This window comes from Haliotis asinina, chromosome 8 (assembly GCF_037392515.1).
Source record: "Haliotis asinina isolate JCU_RB_2024 chromosome 8, JCU_Hal_asi_v2, whole genome shotgun sequence".
Taxonomy (NCBI): Eukaryota; Metazoa; Mollusca; class Gastropoda; order Lepetellida; family Haliotidae; genus Haliotis; species Haliotis asinina.
Genome location: NC_090287.1, coordinates 7,808,868 through 7,825,816, shown reverse-complemented (window position 1 = coordinate 7,825,816; position 16,949 = coordinate 7,808,868). Strand labels below are relative to the sequence as shown.

The window sequence follows — 16,949 nt, the reverse complement described above, 5'->3', positions numbered from 1 at the left end:
ATATTTAAGTGAAGAATATTACTGTGTAAGCAAGCAGAAAGTAAGGGCTGCAGAGAAATGAAAAGCTGCTTAACCAGCCTTTGACATAATTTGTCCAGTCATATCAATGAAACACTAAAATGAATGCTTCATTTTACCTTGTGAGGAAGATTCAGGTGAAGGTGGGGATAGTGAGGTAAATTATGGTTTAAAGTGTTCACTCATCATGCCCGTAACGTGGATTTGATTGCTCTTGTCTTGCAGCAGCTGACTACAGTTTGTAACCTGACCAATTGGTGATGTGTGCTCAGGCTATCAATCACAGTGTAACTAACTCAGACTGGATTATTTTCAGGTTTCAGTTGTATTGCAGATCTCATTATTGAACATTTACTCATCACTTAGTCTATAAAAACATGAAAATTGTTTTTTATTTTTCCTAAAAATTTTCCTTTTTTTCCAGATGAGCACAATGCCAGGGCTCCCAACCAGACCATGTTTCTTCGACATTGACATTGACCCTGAAACTGAGGAGATTGTGGGACTGTCATAACACCTCACACCATGTGTGATTATATTCATTGGTTGGCAGTAATTGAGCAGCATTAATGGAGGTTAAAATGACATTAATGTAATTGCAAGATGACTCTGGAAGTTTTACCTGTGCAAGCGCTTGTCAGAAAATGTTAGACAGATCCATCTGCCATGTCAAATTGTGATATAGCAATCCCTTCATATTGAAAATAATTAATGTATAAATGATCAGATAATGAGTGATGATTAAGAGAACCAGTCTTCAGCATCCTATGCTTGTTCTCAGAGATGACAATGCTTGTCTAAAAAGGCGACTAATGGGATTGGGTAGTAACTGATTTATGTCACTCTATCCCAGATCAGTGCACATGATGTCAGTCACTTGATTTGTCTGTATTTTGCCTTCACCAACCCTTGCTTTGATGTGAAATGGATTGGACTTGCAAACCTTGTTGAAGCTTTTCATTGTAATCCAAATGTCTAGGTCAGTGCTCATGATGTCAGTCACTTGATTGTCTGATTGTTTTTACATTTTTCTTTGCAAAGAATAAATGCAGTGTCATGTATAGTGTTATATGATATGTTGTGCTATGTTTTAGAGATACAGAAATAGATCCATCTTATTCCCTTATATAGGGATCATTGTTTTGTTTCGTACACGTCTATGCTCAAATATTTGATTTTCTTTTTGGAATCTAACCAATTTATTTACTTTTTACAACTTATCAGAATCTTCATGCCCCCAAATGGGTTCATGATATCAATTGATTGGCATTTAAATCCGAGGACATGTGGAAATTACCATCCCAGATTGAAGCATTGCTATAGCAACTCAATTAATTTCCTGTAACCACTTTTATATGTTGCCCGGTTTGCGTTAAGTTTTCAAGCAGGTGCTCTTATGATCTCTTTAAAATCAGATCATAGTGCAGGTGAAAACTGAGTAACTGTCCCTTTAGAGAGATTGTTGCTATGTGCTGGGTATCTGGAGAGAGTTGGGAGGGGTGATTATTCTGGAACAGTTTTTACTGAGATGTTTTCATTGGCAGTTTACACTCACAATTTTTAAGTCAAAAGGATCCCCATGTATACTGACTATCACTGACATGTCCACAATAACACAAAGAATGAAGTGAGCGCTAAGATCTGATATTGATGAGACAGGTGCTGGTAACTGCTCAATGACTACTTAATGTTACACCAGATCATCACCTCTATGTGTATACTTCATGTTAGAAATAGCAATTCTTCCAGCCACATTCCACGCTCATGATCACACGCTCTGTTGCCCTGAACATTCACAGGGGCTTGGTGACAAAACAGTCAGGTCTACTGTCCTGTACCTTGTTAACTGTGACGTCCATCACTTGTGTTTGCATGGGTGTCACATGTTGTTTGTTATGAATTGTCAGAATTCAGTTTGAAAATGTTTGATTTGTTGCATGCTGTTTTCTGTACTGATGTAATCTGTACATTGAATGACATTTTTCTAGAAGTGAATAACTGTTTGAAATAACTGGCTTCTTAAGTCATTGTGTTATGCGCATTGGATACTTTCATATTTAGACATTATGGTGACGTTAATCATATAATGAGAGTGAATCTCAAATAATGGATGAATCCTGGTTGTTGTCGTCCACAAATATGGTGAGTCAAAAAAAGAAACTTCACATTCTTTCTTCAGGGCACTATAAAGGAACAAGAGATGGTAAGATGGTTAAATTGTTGTTATTGCATTACTGAGATCTGTGTGATGTACTCAATACACTGACGGTGCCACAACCAGTTCCATTAGGCTACACCACCATTCCAAAACGTGGGTATACAGAATGTCAAGTCACAAAAATAAAAATTCAAAAGTTGATTGGCAGCCCGCAACCGATTTTAAATGATCTGTGAACACAGTCGACCTCGAAACATCTCAGCCCTGGTTCTTGTAGATGGCAGAAATCTGTCACACAGGTGACGTAGGAAAATATTTTAATGGTATTCTGCTCGTGACGTCACGCGTGGACGACCCGACTTTGGGCCATCAGAAGTGGTGCCAGTTTGTTGTAGATGACCTCACAAGTCAGCTGCATCCCATTGCTCTTGTGATGTCAATAACTGATCTTCCCGCCTGCAACATGCCAATGGCACGTATACATTTCACATTTGACAATTTTGGCATTTAAAGTACCGTCATAACTGTGGTTTAAAAGTGTTATTTCAATTCTTGAAGCCAATGCAAACACATGCAAATGAAGAAAACTTTAATGCGAAAATCACGTGATTGACTGCATGTGCAAAACATGATTTGGCACTAACATCATTTACACGATGAATAGATGGGTTTGAGTGGGTTTTGCTAATGTTTTCCTAGAGTCGAAAGATTAGGATCCCATTTCGGATACATAGATGTATCATCAGAGAAAAATTATTCATTATTTTTAAAAATTACATTTTGTGAATTTTCTTTTTTGACTCGGTACAGTATCCTTGTGTGATGTATATGATGGGATCGTGAAGATTCAGTACAACAAACTACTGTTATAGAAAGTGTATTTTCATTCATTGATTCAAGTTCATTTCATTGATCCCTTACATACACTGGAAGATGATCAACATTCCATGTCTGGTGACAGTACCATGAGTGGTGTTGGTGAATGAAGAATGGGACAAGGTGTGTGTACACTGTACCTGTACACAGGTACTCTGTTGAGACACAATAAAATTATTACCATACAATGTACTACTGTACTTGATCTTAAGGAGCATTTTATCAATGTCATTGTTTAGCTACTCAGCACCATTACTCCAGAATGAATGAGGTTATTGGTTTATAAACAAATTATTCCATAGCTAGTGTTTGTTTTCTATTGTATACTATAGTTGTACAGTAAAAGGAACCTTCCTTAACTGGCAGTATCAGTTCTCCACATCAGTATGTAATTCTCTGCTCCTACGGGTGGAGTAGCATAGTGGGGTCAAATGTTGGTTGATAATGCCAAAGACCTGGGTTTGATTCTACAGATGGTTACAATGTGTGATGGTGGAATAACCTAATGTTGAACTGAACTCTGGTATGGAGAAGGTCCAATAAACTGATTCAAGCTAACAAGGTAACACTAACTATGACTGATTCAACCTCTGTATATATGACACTAACTGTAACTGATTCAGCCTCTGCATAGATGACACTAACTGTAACTGATTCAACCTCTGTACAGATGACCCTAACTGTAACTGATTCAGCCTCTGCATAGATGACACTAACTGTAACTGATTCAACCTCTGTATAGATAATGCTAACTATAACTGATTCAACCTCTGTATAGATGACACTAACTAACACTGATTCAACCTCTGTGTAGATGACACTAACTATAACTGATTCAGCCTCTGTATAGATATCGCTAACTATAACTGATTCAGCCTCTGTGTAGATGACCCTAACTATAACTGATTCAGCCTCTGTATAGATGACACTAAGTATAACTGATTCAGCCTCTGTATAGATGACACTAACTATAACTGATTCAACCTCTGTATAGATGACACTAACTATAACTGATTCAACCTCTGTATAGATATCACTAACTATAACTGATTCAACCTCTGTATAGGTGACACTAACTATAACTGATTCAACCTCTGTATAGATGACACTAACTATAACTGATTCAACCTCTGTATAGATGACACTAACTATAACTGATTGAACCTCTGTATAGATATCACTAACTATAACTGATTCAACCTCTGTATAGGTGACACTAACTATAACTGATTCAACCTCTGTATAGATGACACTAACTATAACTGATTCAGCCTCTGTATAGATGACACTAAGTATAACTGATTCAACCTCTGTATAGATATCACTAACTATAACTTATTCAACCTTTGTGTAGATGACACTAACTATAACTGATTCAACCTCTGTATAGATATCACTAACTATAACTGATTCAACCTCTGTATAGGTGACACTAAGTATAACTGATTCAACCTCTGTATAGATGACACTATCTATAACAGATTCAACCTCTGTAAAGATGACACTAACTATAAGTGATTCAACCTGTGTATAGATATCACTAACTATAACTGATTCAAACTCTGTATAGGTGACACTAACTATAACTGATTCAACCTCTGTATAGATATCACTAACTATAACTTATTCAACCTCTGTGTAGATGACACTAACTATAACTGATTCAACCTCTGTATAGGTGACACTAACTATAACTGATTTAACCTCTGTGTAGATGACACTAACTATAACTTATTCAACCTCTGCATAGATGACACTAACTGTAACTGATTCAACCTCTGTATAGATGACACTAACTATAACTGATTCAGCCTCTGTATAGATGACACTAACTGTAACTGATTCAGCCTCTGTATAGATGACACTAACTGTAACTGATTCAACCTCTGTATAGATGACACTAACTATAACTGATTCAGCCTCTGTATAGATGACACTAACTATAACTGATTCAGCCTCTGTATAGATGACACTAACTATAACTGATTCAACCTCTGTATAGATAATGCTAACTATAACTGATTCAACCTCTGTATAGATGACACTAACTAACACTGATTCAACCTCTGTGTAGATGACACTAACTATAACTGATTCAGCCTCTGTATAGATATCGCTAACTATAACTGATTCAGCCTCTGTGTAGATGACCCTAACTATAACTGATTCAGCCTCTGTATAGATGACACTAAGTATAACTGATTCAACCTCTGTATAGATGACACTAACTGTAACTGATTCAACCTCTGTATAGATGACACTAACTATAACTGATTGAACCTCTGTATAGATATCACTAACTATAACTGATTCAACCTCTGTATAGGTGACACTAACTATAACTGATTCAACCTCTGTATAGATGACACTAACTATAACTGATTCAGCCTCTGTATAGATGACACTAAGTATAACTGATTCAACCTCTGTATAGATATCACTAACTACAACTTATTCAACCTTTGTGTAGATGACACTAACTATAACTGATTCAACCTCTGTATAGATATCACTAACTATAACTGATTCAACCTCTGTATAGGTGACACTAAGTATAACTGATTCAACCTCTGTATAGATGACACTATCTATAACAGATTCAACCTCTGTAAAGATGACACTAACTATAAGTGATTCAACCTGTGTATAGATATCACTAACTATAACTGATTCAACCTCTGTATAGGTGACACTAACTATAACTGATTCAACCTCTGTATAGATATCACTAACTATAACTTATTCAACCTCTGTGTAGATGACACTAACTATAACTGATTCAACCTCTGTATAGGTGACACTAACTATAACTGATTTAACCTCTGTGTAGATGACACTAACTATAACTTATTCAACCTCTGCATAGATGACACTAACTGTAACTGATTCAACCTCTGTATAGATGACACTAACTATAACTGATTCAGCCTCTGTATAGATGACACTAACTGTAACTGATTCAGCCTCTGTATAGATGACACTAACTGTAACTGATTCAACCTCTGTATAGATGACACTAACTATAACTGATTCAGCCTCTGTATAGATGACACTAACTGTAACTGATTCAGCCTCTGTATAGATGACACTAACTATAACTGATTCAACCTCTGTATAGATAATGCTAACTATAACTGATTCAACCTCTGTATAGATGACACTAACTAACACTGATTCAACCTCTGTGTAGATGACACTAACTATAACTGATTCAGCCTCTGTATAGATATCGCTAACTATAACTGATTCAGCCTCTGTGTAGATGACCCTAACTATAACTGATTCAGCCTCTGTATAGATGACACTAAGTATAACTGATTCAACCTCTGTATAGATGACACTAACTGTAACTGATTCAACCTCTGTATAGATGACACTAACTATAACTGACTCAACCTCTGTATAGATGACACTAACTATAACTGATTCAACCTCTGTATAGATGACACTAACTATAACTGATTCAACCTCTGTATAGATATCACTAACTATAACTGATTCAACCTCTGTATAGGTGACACTAACTATAACTGATTCAACCTCTGTATAGATGACACTAACTATAACTGATTCAACCTCTGTATAGATGACACTAACTATAACTGATTCAACCTCTGTATAGATATCACTAACTATAACTGATTCAACCTCTGTATAGGTGACACTAACTATAACTGATTCAACCTCTGTATAGATGACACTAACTATAACTGATTCAGTCTCTGTATAGATGACACTAAGTATAACTGATTCAACCTCTGTATAGATATCACTAACTATAACTTATTCAACCTTTGTGTAGATGACACTAACTATAACTGATTCACCTCTGTATAGATATCACTAACTATAACTGATTCAACCTCTGTATAGGTGACACTAAGTATAACTGATTCAACCTCTGTATAGATGACACTAACTATAACTGATTCAACCTCTGTATAGATGACACTAACTATAACTGATTCAACCTCTGTATAGGTGACACTAAGTATAACTGATTCAACCTCTGTATAGATGACACTATCTATAACAGATTCAACCTCTGTAAAGATGACACTAACTATAACTGATTCAACCTCTGTATAGATATCACTAATTATAACTGATTCAACCTCTGTATAGGTGACACTAACTATAACTGATTCAACCTCTGTATAGATATCACTAACTATAACTTATTCAACCTCTGTGTAGATGACACTAACTATAACTGATTCAACCTCTGTATAGATGACACTAACTATAACTGATTCAGCCTCTGTATAGATGACACTAACTGTAACTGATTCAGCTTCTGTATAGATATCGCTAACTATAACTGATTCAGCCTCTGTATAGATGACACTAACTGTAACTGATTCAGCCTCTGTATAGATATCGCTAACTATAACTGATTCAGCCTCTGTATAGATGACACTAACTATAACTGATTCAACCTCTGTATAGATATCACTAACTATAACTTATTCAACCTCTGTGTAGATGACACTAACTATAACTGATTCAACCTCTGTATAGATGACACTAACTATAACTGATTCAACCTCTGTATAGATGACACTAACTGTAACTGATGCAACCTCTGTATAGATAATGCTAACTATAACTGATTCAACCTCTGTATAGATAATGCTAACTATAACTGATTCAACCTCTGTATAGATGACACTAACTAACACTGATTCAACCTCTGTGTAGATATCGCTAACTATAACTGATTCAGCCTCTGTGTAGATGACCCTAACTATAACTGATTCAGCCTCTGTATAGATGACACTAAGTATAACTGATTCAACCTCTGTATAGATGACACTAACTGTAACTGATTCAACCTCTGTATAGATGACACTAACTGTAACTGATTCAGCCTCTGTATAGATGACACTAACTATAACTGACTCAACCTCTGTATAGATGACACTAACTATAACTGATTCAACCTCTGTATAGATGACACTAACTATAACTGATTCAGCCTCTGTATAGATGACACTAACTGTAACTGATTCAGCTTCTGTATAGATATCGCTAACTATAACTGATTCAGCCTCTGTATAGATGACACTAACTGTAACTGATTCAGCCTCTGTATAGATATCGCTAACTATAACTGATTCAGCCTCTGTATAGATGACACTAACTGTAACTGATTCAGCTTCTGTATAGATATCACTAACTATAACTTATTCAACCTCTGTGTAGATGACACCAACTATAACTGATTCAACCTCTGTATAGATGACACTAACTATAACTGATTCAACCTCTGTATAGATGACACTAACTGTAACTGATGCAACCTCTGTACATAGAAGACAACAGTGAATTCACTTATGCTTAGTATTTTGGACACCATGAGGAAATCACTGGGCCTTAATATAGAGAACACATGAAACAACATGATATAAATACCATCATTCTAAGCTGACAAACTCAGAGGTCATCAGCAAACCGAACTTCAGTTATGAAGACATTCTTAATTGACTGAACACTAGTAAACGGGACATCCATAATAACATTGCATCACATTAGTATAACAATTATGACGTAACCACAGACCTACAATGATCAGCCTCAACTGTGTATAAAGGAGACAATTATTTGACAACCAAAGTGTAGAAGACAACAATTATGATGTGATCATGTTAGAAAACAGGACATCAACAATGAACTAACTGTACTTCTGTATTAAATACGTCTACTTTTGCTGCTATTGTTTGGAAAATATAAATCAACATATCACAATTAAGTTATTGTGGCCATATATTACTGTATCCTTGATTTCTGAGAGTAAAATATACATTGTGTATCCAAAATATATATAGGGCATTTATCTTCTTACTATGACTACTTTAAACACTGGATAAATGAGGATGATTCCTGCTACATTAGTAATTGAGGTAGGTTTCATTGTTTCAGCTGAAACAGGAAGCAAGTCTACCTCCCAAGTCAGGCATGTTTGAGAGCTTCTTTCTGACTCAGGGGAGACAACTTGTCCTTGTTGGACTTGACAAAGGTCTTGACAGCTGCAGCATTGATCCTGAAATAATTTCGGAGAGCCCAGCCTATTGCCTTCCTGATGAAAAAGTCTTCATCATCTGCACACATCAGACAGTATCTGTTGACACAGAAGAAGGCAGCTTGTAACATGTCAACAAGCCACTGTTTTTTTCTGAGAATCGTGTAAAAATGTACTGACTGAAAAAAAGAAAGCATGTGTTCCCTTATTTTTTCCAGGTTTCTTCATAGGTTTTTAGTCACATAGCTTGAGAAATAAGTGGAAAAACTAAAGGAAACTTGTTCTTTCATATGATCCTTTATTTTCTTCCTTCAGTATATGTTCAACCTGTTGTGCAAGCTAGTCAGGATATGACACAAGTATACCATTTGTAAAGAATCAACTAACACAGGCATTGTAGCCACACTGAGCAGTCCGATAAACTGGAGTAATAGCAACACTAAATGTTATGTTTTGTCAGTCCACTTAAACTACAGGAATTGAGGTGGTGGTGAAATGGGCTGTTAATGTTGCTTTCAAGATTATTGCACTTATGTCCTGACGTGAGTGTGCATGCATGCATCTCCCAGACTGAGAATTAGTCCACACCTGCTTGTTGCACAGTGTCAGCCCTTCAAGATACCACTCCACAGTTGAACTTGCAAGCCCACTGATAAGCTTTAAGTCCTAGTCCTTGTGACAACCTTTATGGAGAGCACCAACAAGGTCACAACGACCGTGAACATGACCACTTATCTAATCACTGACCTGCTCACTGAGTATGTGCTCTACACCATTAAGTACAGGTATTATTAGAGTTATAAGTGAGTGAGTGAGTATGGTTTTACACCACTTCAAGGAATATTCCAGCAACATTGCAGTAGGGGCACACCATATATGGGATTCACACATAATACCCAAATGGGGAATCGAACATGGGTCTTCTTCATGATTCGTAAATACCTCAACCATTAGGCTACCCTATTGCCCTTTATTGGTCATGAAAACTGACATTTAATGTACAGTCCATGCATATTTCAAGTCCTGAATAGAAATTCTAATGAGAAACTATACTTCATGTAAATACATAGTTTGTTTAAAACAGAAACATCCATTCATTGACAAATCTGTTTCTTGTTTGTGAGACAAAAAGTGACTTTCCCAGTGAAACCATAAATGAAATATTTACTTGAAGAGGAGTTCCTGATTTGTTTTCTTCTTGTAGTTGAGTTGATGTAGAATGGCAGTCCGTCTCAGCCACAGGTTCTCATCTTGGACCCACTCGTCCATGATTTTGGTGAGGGACGTCCTGTGTGCTGCCACCAACTCTCCAACCACTTAAGTAACAAGAGACATCACATCAGATACACTTAACATGAAACTAAATGGGATTATGTTTGGCTTGGACAACAAAGTACAAGCAGGAAAGTGGTCCATCATATTCACCAAACTTGTTAAATTTTACTGTCTCAATCACAGTTGTTTGTTCTTGCTTAGAACTGATGACAGACCAATCAGAAGTAAAATTACAAATTAACAAACTAATTATAACACTTACAAACCAAAGTATGTGCCTAACACAAAAAGGACGTTCCACTGAAAATTGTTTTGTGAATTTGTAGAGCCCTAACATCGTATCAGTTACACAAATCAGTATAAATTTTTGTATGACTCTGACATTACCATTTGAAGCTAGCATGTCGACTGTGTCCCACCAGCTCTTGGTTGTGATAAGGTCCTTGACCACCATGAGGGACTTCAGACTGTCATCAGCACTATGTCCACACAACACTTTCTTGTACTTGGATGAGCAGTCCAGTCCAAACATTTGATACTCCCTCTCTGGTTCCTTCCATAGGAGCTTCAGGAGTTGGTGGAGCTGGGTCTGGTTCAACTGTGAGCAGGAGGACAGGACCTGGAAACACAAAGAGTGGCTACCTAGTCTGGGGAAGCAACACTATATGGCCTGGATTCTGGAGCTTCAACACAAGGCCTGGAGACATGCATGAGTATCAACACTGCAGAGTCAGCTGGAGACAGAAGCCTCAACACTACAGGGACAGGAGATATGAGCATCAACACTTTAGAGCCAGGAGATATGAGCATCAACACTACAAGGCCAGGAGACATGAGTATCAACACTATACTGCCAGGAGACGAGTATCAACACTACAGAGCCTGGAGACATGAGCATCAACACTACAGGACCTGGAGACATAAGAATCAACACTACAGGGCCTGGAGACATGAGCATCAACACTGCAGAACCTGGAGACGTGAGCATCAACACTACAGGGCCTTGAGACATTAGCATCAACACTACATGGCCAGGAGACCAAAGTGTATAAATTACAGGGCCTGGAGACAGGAGAATCAATACTACATGGCCTGGAGACATGAGCGTCAACATTGCAGGGCCAGGAGACATTAGCAGCAACACTACAGGGCCTGGAGACATAAGCATCAACACCACAGGGCCAGGAGACATGAACATCAACACTACATGGCCTGGAGACATGAGAATCAACACTATAGGGCCAGGAGACATAAGCATCAACACTGCAGGGCCAGGAGACATCAGCATCAACACTACAGGGCCTGGAGACATGAGTATCACCACTACAGGGCCAGGAGAGCATCACAGTATGGAGTGTTATGAATGGTTTGGCGTTATACATACCTCCTTACTAGCTTCCCTTCTGATCTGGCTCATTAGACCAAAAAAGGCAAACTGATCTCTCATGTATTTTTTCATTTGTTTTGCAGCTATTTGGTTTCTCTGAGCTTTGAATTTTTCACTGAGTTTAACAACAATCATCTGTGGTGTAGGAGGGGAAAGCACTGCCTGTGTACTCTTCCCATCTTTCGTCTTTCCCCCATTTCCCCTGGCAGGCCGAGCCTTGAGGGACTTGGCCACTTCCTCTGTCTTCTTTATAGCCGACCTGGATACTTTCGGCATATCTATAAATTTTGAAAACAAATAGGGGGAGCAGTTATTTCTAATTTCCCATTTAGAAAAACACAAAAGAGTTCTCATCACACTGATATACATAGGCATCTTATGATACATATAGGTTTAACTGCTCACATTTGTAACTGGGCATGATCTCATTTGTTGCTTTTATTTGCATGTTTATTTAATGGTATAAGACTATACACTGAGAAATATCATGTGTCATTTGTATAATCACTTGGTCAAGGATTATCAAAATACACATTGAGACAGATGGTGCAGTATCCTTTTTAAAATAATAAATGAGTTATTTTTCTAAATTATGTTTCCTTCCAAAATAGTTTTACTTCGTGGTGATAGTTAAAAAGACAAAACATTTAACTGTTCAAGACTAATTCTTCCTCCAATGTGACATATCGTTTGGCTCGAACCCACCACATCCACACTGATTACTGTTTCGAACGTTAAAAGTTATAATTGGATTATCTCCCTTACAATGTCTGGGCAAGATTGTTTCCCAGCCATAATTTTAGTCTAACTCCACACCACGGTCTAACATATCAGCACAGTGCCACTGCGTGTGTCAGTGTGTACCAGTTGATGTTCTAAATATTTCTCACTACTGCAAGGGTTGGTGTCATTTCACGGAGAGCCGAGCCCTGTCCTGGCCCAGGCCTTTTGGGCTAAACTAGATCAGAAGCATCACAGTAACATTCAGTTGAACAGACTTAGAATGGCACTTCCTCAATACACCTTAAACATTATGGATTCACATTCAGCCTTTAACTTACTTCGAGACGAGTATATTTCCCGCTTTTGTTGACCCGGAAGTTATCGCCCATAAGTGAAAGGTTGACCGGCCTTGCCCTACATTGCGGGGAAAATATGCCAGGGAAGGCTTCGGAAACTGCCGCACGGGGTCCGCACATTTACTAAGTCAAAATTCGAGAACTCCCCCGATTTTTTCACTGGTGATGGCACATGCAGCTGTAGCAATCAGATGTCTCCTTCACATAGCAGCTTGTACTGAGGAATTAAAGTAAGCTATCACAGTCAGTTTGTTACACGTGAGGTGGAGGAGCCCAGTGGTTAAAGCGTGAGCCTGTCTCGCCGAAGAGCCGGGTTCGATTCCCCACTTGGGTACAATGTGTGAAGCCCGTTTCTCGTGTCCCCTGCCTTAGTATTGCAGGAATATTGGTAAAAGCGGCGTAAAACTAAACTCACTGTTGCTTGCCTAACCTGCTCAATAGAACAATGAAGAAATGTTTTCAACAATGTGCCAACGCGCCTGAAAGATTAAAATTATCAATACTTAACGTACATGGAGGCCGCTTGTACATCAGTACATCAGTATATACCGTAAGTAGTGACAGCCAGCTTATGTAGTATTGTGTCCATAGACGACTTTAAACATTGCGTGGTGACTGAACGCAATTACCACTGGGAACTGAAAGTTGTTTTGTGCCACAACCAACATTTGTATATAAACAAACCAGTGATTTACAAAATGGGTAATAGTAAGAGAGTGAGTTTAGTTTTACGCCGCACTCAGCAGTATTCCAGCTATATGGCGGCGGTCTGTAAATAATCGAGTCTGGACCAGACAACCCAATGATCAACAGCATGATCATCGATCAGCGCAACTGGGAACCGATGACATGTGCCAACCATGTCAGCGAGCCTGACCACCCGATCCCGTTAGTCACCTCTTACTACAAGCAGAGTCACCTTTTATGGCAAGCATGGGATGCTGAATGCCCATTCTACCCCAGATCTTCACGGGTCAAATGGGTAATAATCCACGCTCTTCAGTAGCAAACAATGACACACGCACCGTGACACACGACAGATATGACTGCAAACGCTGTAAGTACGCTCCCGTCAACCATTCGTTTGAAGACCCCCCTCCATTAAGCGCAGGCCCTTATGATGCAACAGAATATTACTGAATGCAGCCTAAACAAACCACCCCGTTCCACCCCACCACCTTGCCCTCATATTACATGAATTTATCCAGATTCCATTGGCGAAGCAATTTTATGCCCATGCTGCCCATTTGGTGACATCCACATTACTGGTAATGTTGCTTGAGTGGGCCGTTATCGGACGTAAGTGAATGACTGCTTGATGCAGTTTACGTTTATCCTGTCGTTGGCTAAGGACGAAATGGAGCGTTCACAAATGGCCTCAGCTAATGGCCCCTAATCCGTCTTCGCAGGTGAGGAACGACCTGTGGACGCTGGGTGCCCCGATTTCCTGGAGTCGCAGACACAAAGAGACCAATGGCGTCACGTTGTCTGGCACTGTCCAAGCACACTGACCACTCGCATGATGGACGATGTTTCAAGTCTGGTCTAGATTACTAGCTTTGTTCTCGTCAGCTGTAATTAGTTCTTCTTCAGCTGAAACCATTCAGTGCATTGTTATTGGTAAGTACATAACCAGTGTTTGGGCATGTGCTTGTTCGGAGGCGCGAAGTCCGCTGTAAAGATGATGACGATAAATTCTTTTGGCGATAATAGCAACAAAACAATTATCAATTCCACAGCACTGACATGGCCAGTTATCAACATAACCGTTTCTTAAGTAAAGGAGGTTATAGGTATTCTAGCATGACGGTAACAGATGAATGAGCGACCTCGTTCACGGTCAACAGTAGTAGTCGTCGTCTATTAAAGAGTAGCAGTAGCAGATATATTAGAGACAACAGAACGAACGAATATTTCTTTACTCCGCACCAGCAATCCTCCAGCTATTCTCCGCGATGGAGGCAAGAGAAATTGAAGTATATGTTGGTGTTGTAGCAGAGGCGGCAGGAGTAGCTGCAGTTGCAGAAGATTATGTCTCAGGAGTAAAAGTAGCTGTAGCTGCATCCTCGATGTCTCCAGGGTATACGTTCCGATAAGTCTCCACTATACCCTGGACGCATCTACGGCTCTGCCAGATAAATTTATTACCTCCCTTGACTGTCTTTTCATCCAGTCAGGTGTCTACGCTGGGAAGTTGTGCGAACCAATCACAACTCACTTTCGTTTTTTGAATTATCTAACCGATTATACTTGGCAACAGAAACCATGCAGAGGTTCTCTGGAAGAGGTAGAAGGCGTTCTTGCATATGTTGTTTTAAATTTTCGGACCTGTCAATTTGTTTGTATGATTTCCCTAAAATATGGGACGCACTGTGGGCAGACCTTCGCAGTTCCGACCGCTACCTTTGTTGACACTGGCAAGCTCTGTTATAACGGCGGCCTTGCTGATTGGCTAGTGTGAGAAGGCGGAGCCAGCAAAGGGAGGTAATAAATTTATCTGGCAGAGCCGTAGATGCTTCCAGGGTATAGTGGAGACTTATCGGAGCGTATACCCTGGAGATATCCAGGATGCTGTAGCTGAGGCTGCTACAGGAGTAATAGTAGTAGTCGTAGTGGTACTTATTACGTCGGGGAGGTGAGGTAGCCAAGTGGTTAAAGCGATGGCTCGTCAGCGATGGCTCGTCATGCCGACCCGTGAAGGTCCTGGGGTAGAATAGGCCTTCAGCAACTCATGCTTGCCATAAAAGGCGACTATGCTTGTCGTAAAACTAACGGGATCGGGTGGTCAGGCTCGCTGACACATGTCATCAGTTCCCAGTTGCGCAGATTGATGTTCATGTTGTTGATCACTGGATTGTCTGGTCCAGGCTCGACTATTTACAGACCGCCGCCATGTAGCTGGAATATTACTGAGTGCGGCGTAAAACTAAAACTAAACTCGCTCGTCAAGCCGAAGACCCGAGTTTAATCCCCACATGGGTACAATGTGTGAAGCCCATTTCTGGTGTTCCCTGCCGTGATGTTGCTGGAATATTGTTAAAAGCGGCGTGAAAATAAGCTCACTCACTCATTTATTACATCAACACTACTACTGCTGCTGCTGCTGCTGCTGCTACTGCTACTACTACTACTGCTACTACTACTGCTGCTGCTACTACTACTACTACTACTACTACTACTGCTGCCATGGCTGTTGTAATAGGAACAGGTGACTAGTAGCATCATATAGTGTTAGTACCTTTTTTCGCTTAATTTAGAATTACAGCAATGTAATAGTTGTCACCATAGCAACAGCATGCCATCACCTACTTACGTGTCATCATTAAGTGGTGTATTGTTCTTTGTAGCTGGATACCAGTACAAAGGTATTAACATACTTACCATTGTTCGCATACCTACACAGACAGCATTAAAAGGCACCTGACATTTAGCTGACAGCTACATTTATTTGTTCCTGCTGTCCCAAAGATAACAATGTGTAATTGATTACGACTAGATATCTACCGACAGCGCCAGTCTCATGACGTTTGCACAAGATTTACAGGACGGCTCATGGTACGAAAACATTTTTTTGGTACTTTCATAGGATTGCGAGTTTTTGTGTTTGTTCTTTATTTGTCGAACACCGAATAAACACATGACATTCTGGGTAACTCTTTTAGAATACACCTGGCTTTGTGGTCATCGAATCTGTGTGTAGTAGTAGTAGAAGTAATATTTGTAGTAGTAGAGGTAGTAGCAGTGGAAGTAGTCGTGGCAGTAGTAGTGACTGTAGTGTGAAGACGCAGTAGCAACTTAAGTAACTGCAGTAGCTCCCAGTAGTAGATATAATAGAGGTTTTAGTAGCAGTAGTAAATGTAATAGTGGTCTTAGTAGCATTAGTAGATGTAATAGAGGTTTTAGTAGCAGTAGTAGATATAATAGAGGTTTTAGTAGCAGTAGTAAATGTAAGAGTGGTCTTAGTAGCATTAGTAGATGTAATAGAGGTTTTAGTAGCAGTAGTAGATATAATAGAGGTTTTAGTAGCAGTAGTAAATGTAAGAGTGGTCTTAGTAGCATTAGTGGATGTAATAGAGGTTTTAGTAGCAGTAGTAAATGTAAGAGTGGTCTTAGTAGCATTAGTAGATGTAATAG

General features: G+C 39.2%; 2 protein-coding genes across 2 annotated transcripts in view; one reads left to right on the top strand and one right to left on the bottom strand.

The window, feature by feature from the left end:
• Nucleotides 1–2,277, top strand: part of LOC137293404 (C-1-tetrahydrofolate synthase, cytoplasmic-like) — a 36,364-nt gene extending 34,087 nt beyond the window's left edge. The window contains exon 24 of the mRNA XM_067823922.1: nt 443–2,277. Within this exon, the coding sequence (XP_067680023.1) occupies nt 443–532 (90 nt within the window). The 3' untranslated portion in view covers nt 533–2,277. The remainder of the gene's footprint in view (nt 1–442) is intronic.
• Nucleotides 2,226–13,096, bottom strand: LOC137293405 (uncharacterized). Its single transcript, XM_067823923.1, has 6 exons — nt 12,798–13,096; nt 11,734–12,014; nt 10,737–10,968; nt 10,243–10,390; nt 8,997–9,173; nt 2,226–2,632 (listed from the first exon to the last, which is right to left on the bottom strand). The coding sequence occupies exons 2-5, from the start codon at nt 12,010–12,012 to the stop codon at nt 9,005–9,007; spliced, it is 828 nt and encodes a 275-aa protein (XP_067680024.1). The 5' UTR covers nt 12,013–12,014; nt 12,798–13,096; the 3' UTR covers nt 2,226–2,632; nt 8,997–9,004.
• Between the last annotated feature and the right edge of the window lie 3,853 nt (nt 13,097–16,949).